Genomic DNA, 7,182 nt, shown 5'->3' with positions numbered 1-7,182 from the left:
GGAGTAGATCCTGAAAAGGCTGCTTGTAAAGGCCGGGACCAATTTCTCCTCCACATTTCATCAAAAACTGGATTGCAGAAGACACATACTTCAGATCAGAAGGGGGTGGTGGTTTTGGAACTGACTACCTAAGAATTCTCACTTATTTGAGATAGAATTCCAGTTCTGGATTTAGCACTTTATCAGTAGCAATTGTAAGAGCAGCCTGCTTTCAGCTAAGGAGAGAATCTAATGTCAATGTGTGAAACACCTAATTCACATCTGTGAAAACCTTAAAACCAGGTAATTAAGTTCTGTCATATGATCTATGCATTAGCTGGCATTGGTGTATCTAGCTTAGGAAGTGTCTGTGCCTTCCTGAGCCACAGACTTCTAGTGGAACATGAGAGACACATGTGCAGAGACTTTATGTGTGTGTGCATATGTCAGGTAAAAAAGGTTGACTTCATTTTTGTATATGTAACATTATATAATCTTGTGTTCAATAAGTTCTGAGTATTAGTATTTCTAAAAAACATTAAAGGCCTCTGACTACTCTCATGGAGAGCAGAGCCAGCAGAGTCCATTTGTCATGAATTCTGAAGTTCCCAATTCCCAGATTCTAACACACACTGTCTTCACATAGAAACATGAAGTGAGCAGCTCATGTGAACATTCTGTACAATGCACATGGGTAGAAACAGAACTAGCACGTGGGGTGGATCTGAATACCCTGGGGTCTGGGAAGCCCTTCCTTCAGCTGCCTGGGATGCGGCATGGATCTGGCCTACACCTTTCTGTTGAGAAGGACACACATGGGGCCCCCAAGTGTGCCAGGAGGTTGAATCCTGATTCCCACTGTGCCTCTCCCTGCACCGAGGCAGCAGGGGCCCTGTCTCAGCTACTTATGCCTGGGCTCCTCTATGCTGACCTATAGGACTTGGAGAAGATGCCGAGCCCACCGCAAGTTCTGTGTCTACAAAATATTTATAAGATGGGCCTGCCGTGCACATTTTTTTCCTCTGAGAATCATTAAATATGAAGTAGGGAAGATTTTTCCTTCAAGGCGCTGGCTCTGGACAACAAATGCCTTTCAATATGTGGGGTTCTTACTATAGTATTCAGCTTTATGTGATGGGTTTGAAAGGTGACAAGATACATCGTGCCATTTCTCCAGAGTCCGTGGGGCATGAATCCTCCACACCTCTCTTTCTGTCTCTCTCTCTCTGTCTCTCTCCTTCCCTCCCTCCCTCCTCCCCTCTCTCTCCTTATTCCCTTCATATTATATACTGCAAATTTTCTCATTTTCCCTTTTATTTTACCGCTAGCTTTTCCCTTGACTTTACTTTGTTCACCTGGTTTGGTAGTAAGCATGAGAAGCGGAGCCGAAGGGCTTCTCGGCCAGCATCCTTACATCCATGCACACTGGTGACAAGCTTTCCTGGGTTGCAGTGGGCAACACCAGGGTGAATGGGAGATTCACTGGAGGGCACTGCCTTCTGCAGCAAGTGCTCCCCACGCCACGACCAGCTCAGGGGGGCCTCTGCATCCCAGCCCCAATGGCGCCCAGTACCTGCACAGCGAGCGCCACCCCCCTGATCGCCTTTGCTGAGAATACCTCCGTCTCCCTGGGGCCAGAAGCAGGAGCACAGCTAAGAGGAAGAGGAAAGGGTTGGGGATATGGCCTAATGGAAAGAGTGCTTGCCTTGTATACATGAAGCTCTGGGTTCCATTCCCGAGCATCACATATGTAGAAAATGGCCAGAAGTGGCACTGTGGCTCAAGTGGCAGAGTGCTAGCCTTGAGCAAAAGAAGAAGCCAGGGACAGTGCTCAGTCCCTGAGTCCAAGGCCCAGGACTGGAAAAAAAAAAAAGAGGAAGAGGAAAGTCTTCATGGCCAGAGACAATCATACAGGATATTGGCTCCATAACCTTGGTGAGAGACCAGCGACACCCACATTTATGCCGTTCTCCAGAAGAGTGATCTTGTGTTTATAACGTGAATGGAATCTTGATCAGTGAGGCTTGTCAGTTGTGGTGAGCGTGTTTCCAAGCTCTGCCCCGCAAAGCCCAGAATCCTCAATGGGCGCCAGCCGACAATTTAATTTTCTGACTCTGGAAATCTGCCAAGAAGGAAGACGGGCATGGGGAACAGCATGGTGTAGAGAACCATGTATGGTATGTATGTACTCTGCGAGGAAAATTAAATCAGGAAGTAATCGTCTAGCTGTGATAGTTTGGGGCCGAGGTCTCAACTGTGCTCCTGGTGGTGCCGTGTGTGTGTGTGTGGTTTGTGTAATTACAAACACTGCAGTCCTTCTGAGAAGGCTTAGTACCTCATAGACCGATGGACTCAGAATTCCAGTCAAACGTTTTTTTAAGTTTTATTATTATTACAAAAGTGATGTGCAAAGAGGTTACCATTACATAAGTCAGGTAGACAGTGCTTTCTCTTGGGACAATGTCACCCCTTCCTTGCTCTCTCCTTGTGTTTCCTTCCCATCCCAACGCACAAGCTGTACACTTCATTTTCAACATAGTGTCCAGTGAGGACCACTGCTGCATTTGTCCACACTTTGTCCCTCCATTAAGTTCTTTTAGGACTGGCTTTCTCTATAAACCCCTTTGATTCATTCAGATTAAGCAGGGATATCCTCTATCCAATAACCAGGAGTCAATGGAACCTGGAGGTCCTGGCAGTAAGTCAAAAGGGTAAGTTAGAGGTAGTAACGTGAATAGAGTAAAATGTATTAGGGTGGTGATGATTTTGGTTTAGTTTCAGTGACGTGGAAATGTGGAGCAGAGTAGAATCAGTAGAAAGAAAAAGGTTAAAATGATAGACAATGGAGAGTTAGCGCAAAAGAGTGGATCTCTCGTCTCTAATGAACGACTGAAAATCAAGAGTGGTCCTGTGGTTCTTCTCTACCTGTCTGTGACCTTCCGGTCTTTCCTTCTTTCCATCCAATATTCACTTCTTTCTCTGCTTCCTTTTTTTCTCAGATCCTGCTATTCTTCCTTTTTTTCTAGTCTGCCGCCTTCCTTGCTTTCTCCGTTCCTTCCATTCTTTCTTCAACCTTAACTCTCTGCCTCTTCCCATCATCATTTGTCTGTTTCTGTCTTTCTCTCCCTCATGTTCCTTCCTTAATTCCTTCGTTCCTTCCATCCTTCCTTCCTTGCTTCCTTCCTATTGTTTGTTTTGGTGTACGTGCGTAGACATGAGGTGAATACATCTTAAGATTCAAGAGGAGCAAATGAAGTTTGCCTGGATTCCCATAACATTTTTATGAAATCTCAACAATGAGTGCCTTAAAGATGTAGGCCTCCACCCCAAAATGTATGGGGTATGAAGAAATAGTTCGCTTGCTCTCATGGGAGGTGCTTCCTTATTTGACATTAATTCCTATCCCCCCTACATTTTCTCCAAAATTTGGTCTAGGCATTGTTGTCTTTGGAAATGTGTCATTGTTGGGGTTTTGTATTTGTGGCAGCGCTGGGGATTGAAATCTGGGCATAGGTGTGCAATGAGCACACTCTACTACTTAAGTCAAAGATACACTTCTGGAAAGGAAGACAGAGACAAAAAGAGAGAGTGAGAGAGAGTCTGGGAGAAAGAGAGAGAGTGAGAGGGAGAGAGAGGGAGAGGGAGAGAGAGACAGAGAGAAACAAGGAGTGGATGAAGGTGGGAATGTAGGAAGGAAGAAAAGAGGAAGGAAGGTAGGAAAGAAGTGGAGAAGAGAAGAAGATATGGAGGCTAGCAATCAGGTAAGGGACTAAGTAGGTACTAAAAGAAAGGATGAAATTGTAGGAAAGAAGGAAAGGAGTGAAAGGAGAACAAAGAAAGGAAGGGAAGAAGGGAGAAAGGAGGGAAAAGCAAAGGAAGAGAAATAGAAAATCAACAGAGGAGAAAAGAAAGGAAAAGGAATACAAAGGGAAGGAGGAATGAAGGAACAAAGAAATGAAAGAAAACACACAGAGATGGACCATCCCCAAGTCTTTGTTGCTGGGGCCTCTCCTAGCATCGTTTCCCGCCCCAGGGCAGCTCAGCATCATGGGAATGCTTGGAGGGGTTTCAGGATACGGGTGGGTGGGAATTGTTTCTGTTTCAATGTAATTTACATTTCAAAGAGCAGGTGGGGAACACGGCCCTTAATCCTATCACTTTTGTTTAGGAAGCAGGGTTTGACCTCATCCAGAGAGGGACACCCTTTCTAGTTGTACTGGGTGTGGCTCAATAAGCCCAAGAGTAGCTGCTCTCTGATTGGTTAGTGAGCACTCCTGAAGGCGGGGCCTGAGGTATAAAGGTACCCAGAGCTCAAAGAACAGCAGCAGAGTCCTGGAGTGCGCCTGTAGCCAGTGCCTGGCCCTTCTGGGATTCAGAGAGCCCTGCACACCAGATCCGCATTTCATCCAGCAAGATGAGCGCCGGGACCCCACCCTCACTCCAGCAACTCGCCGGGAAAAGTCTGCTGAGCCACCATGCCCTGACCACCTCTGCCCTGGACAATCTGCCGCTGCTGCTGATCCCTTCGCTCTTTGTGGAGGCCTACACTGGGGGCCACAGAGAGGTGCTGAAGGCCATGGTGCAGGCCTGGCCCTTCCCCTGCCTCCCCCTTGGGGACCTGGCACAGCCACCAGACCAAGAAACCTTCAAGGCTGTCCTGGGTGGGCTTGATCTGCTACTGGCCAGAAGGGAGCGCCCCCGTCAGTGGAAACTGCAGTTGCTCGATCTGCAGGGGGAGCACCCAGGGATCTGGACGCTGGGGTACCCTGCCATGGCACAAATCTCCTACCCAAAGGTCCTGCCTGTCAAGCCAAGAGCAAGTCCCTGGACAGAGATGGCTGAAGAGCAGCCCTTGGTGATCGCCATCCACTTGACCATCGACGATGGCACTCAGGATGATCTCCAAGCCTTCCTACTCCACTGGGCCCGGGAGAGGAAAGAACGAGTCCGGCTGTGCTCGAGGGACCTGCAAATTCTGTGTGACTCCAGCTCTGAAATCCAGAAGGCTCTGTCAGTTGTGAGTCTGGACTCTATCCAGGAACTGCTGGTGAGCGAACTGTGGCATGGAGAAACCATGCAAACCTTTGCTCCTTACCTGAGCCAGATGAAGAACCTCCGCAAACTTACTTTCTGCAATATGCGTGGGGACTTCTACACTCCCAGCTCTCCAGATTTCTCTTATTCCTCCCAGTTGGGGGCACAACTGGGGCAGCTGCAGGGTCTTCAGGAGCTGCATATGCAAGAAGTCCTCTTCCTTGGTGGAAAGCTGCCCGCCATCCTCAGGAGTCTGCCACCTTTGCAGGCCTTGTCTCTGAGCACATGTGACCTTCAGGAAGCTGACCTGAGGTTTCTATCCCAGTGTCCCTGCACCATGCAGCTCCAGCACCTGCGGCTGAGGAATTTGTCTATGGACAGCTTCAGTCCTGATCCCCTGAGAGCCCTGTTGGAGCAGGTGGCTGGCACCTTGGAGACCCTGGCCCTGGAGGACTGCAACATCAGTGATGCCCACGTCTCAGCCTTTTTGCCCACCCTGAGCCAGTGCTCGAAGATCAGCTTCTTCAGTTTCTATGGAAACCACATCTTCATGGACACCTTGCAGAGCCTCCTGAGAGTCATTGCCAGGTTGGGCCACTTGAGCGGAGGAATCTATTCTCCCCCTCTAGAGAGCTACGGGTCCACGGGGAACATTGACCCTGACAGTATGACCCAGGTTCTGGCTAGTTTGGCCCAGGCACTGAAAGATGTAGGGACAACCCAGAAGGTCCAGGTCTGTACCGATTTCTGTCATTACTGCAACACTTTCCAATACTACAGCCTGGAGCCGGATGGTTCCTGGGTGTTCACAGAAGAGGGGCCTCATGGCCTTGCTGCTCTGCCTGAGTAGTCGATCTCCTGTCTCTGGGAATTTTTTCTCAGCATCACAACGAATCCGGCGCCTTAAGAGAGTTCTCCACCTGGGCATATCTCCAATTTCTGTTTGTGCGGAAACGGACGGTTGTCCTGAGCTTTTCAGTTCAACTGTTGGTCTGGAACCCCAGGAACTTCTGTGACTTCTGGGGATACCCGTGTCATGTGCACACTCCATCTGAGTCTGGAATGAATGCCCTGTGGAAAGAACTAGAGCACAATCTTGTTTCTCCAAATGGTTGTGATCAAACTTCCAGATCCTGGGGCCACCACATGACCGAGTACAGTTCACTGTTACCACCCATCACTTCATTGCAAAAAGAGAGGAAACAAAAAACATGAATATGAAGATGTCATTTCTCAGGATACCACCATCAGAGGAATGTTCCTGCCTAGAATCCTAGCTCCTCAACCAATTAGAAATCCGAGGATCACGGTTCAAAATCAGCCTTGTTTGCAACGTGCATGAGACTCTCATTTAAAACAAACCTCCAGGAAACTAGCAGTGAACGTTGAGAAAACAAGGTAGAGCGCTGGCCTTGAGCAAAAGAGTTTAGGGTCAGTGCTCTAACTCAGGGTAGAAACAAGAATCCACAAAAAAAAAAAAAAGATAGTCATTAAGGCACCGGCTGCTTCTTCATATGGCTAATTGTAACTACTCAGGAGGCTGAGATCTGAGGATCACAGTTCAAAGTCAGCCGAGCAAGATGCTATGAGGTTTGGGTTTATTTTTTTTTTTAAATCTCAAATTAACCACGAAAATCCTGAAAGTGGAGTTTCTGAGTCACATGGTAGAGGGCCAACCTTGAATGGAAAGAGCTGAGGAATAGCCAGAGTCTAGGCCATGAATTAATTTCTCAGTACTCCCACCCACAAAGAAGCCAAGCAGAAAAACTGAAAGAACATGGTTTTATCATTGTAGTTGTTTTCAACATGCGACATGAAATGATGCCCTTTTCCTCTGATCTTTATTTCCTGTGAGTTTCACCCCTTATATCCTGTTAAATTATTTCAGTACCCTGGATACTGTATATATGTGTGTTGCAAGTTGGAAGGGAAAGGGGATACCAAAACCAAGAGACAAAGGACAAAAAGACAAACCTGTGCAGCAGCAATACTTACAAACATATATGATATAAATGAACTGTAGAACTCGTGGGGGGGGGTCACGAAGAAGGAGGAAATGGGGAGGCAGAAGGCCAGGGGGTGGGGGTGCGGAGGAAGGAAGAGGTAAAAAATACAAATGAGAAAAAGTCTTGCCTTCTTGGAGTTGGAAATCCTTTATTGAATGAATAA

At 47.6% G+C, this 7,182-nt stretch overlaps 1 protein-coding gene across 1 annotated transcript; it reads left to right on the top strand.

The window, feature by feature from the left end:
* The first annotated feature begins 4,393 nt into the window (after window positions 1-4,393).
* Window positions 4,394-5,863, top strand: LOC125345557 (PRAME family member 12-like). Its single transcript, XM_048337675.1, has 2 exons — window positions 4,394-5,281; window positions 5,357-5,863. The coding sequence occupies exons 1-2, from the start codon at window positions 4,394-4,396 to the stop codon at window positions 5,861-5,863; spliced, it is 1,395 nt and encodes a 464-aa protein (XP_048193632.1).
* The last annotated feature ends 1,319 nt before the right edge of the window (window positions 5,864-7,182 follow it).

This window comes from Perognathus longimembris, unplaced genomic scaffold (genome assembly GCF_023159225.1).
Source record: "Perognathus longimembris pacificus isolate PPM17 unplaced genomic scaffold, ASM2315922v1 HiC_scaffold_5920, whole genome shotgun sequence".
Taxonomy (NCBI): Eukaryota; Metazoa; Chordata; class Mammalia; order Rodentia; family Heteromyidae; genus Perognathus; species Perognathus longimembris.
Note: the sequence above shows the minus strand (reverse complement) of the source record. Positions and strands in the feature narration are given on the sequence as shown.

Coding starts and splice junctions, on each gene's coding strand:
- LOC125345557 (XM_048337675.1), top strand. CDS start 4,394: ATGAGCGCCGGGACCCCACCCTCACTCCAGCAACTCGCCGGGAAAAGT. Junction 5,282..5,356: donor GGAGTCTGCCACCTTTGCAG/GCCTTGTCTCTG, acceptor TGCACCATGCAG/CTCCAGCACCTGCGGCTGAG.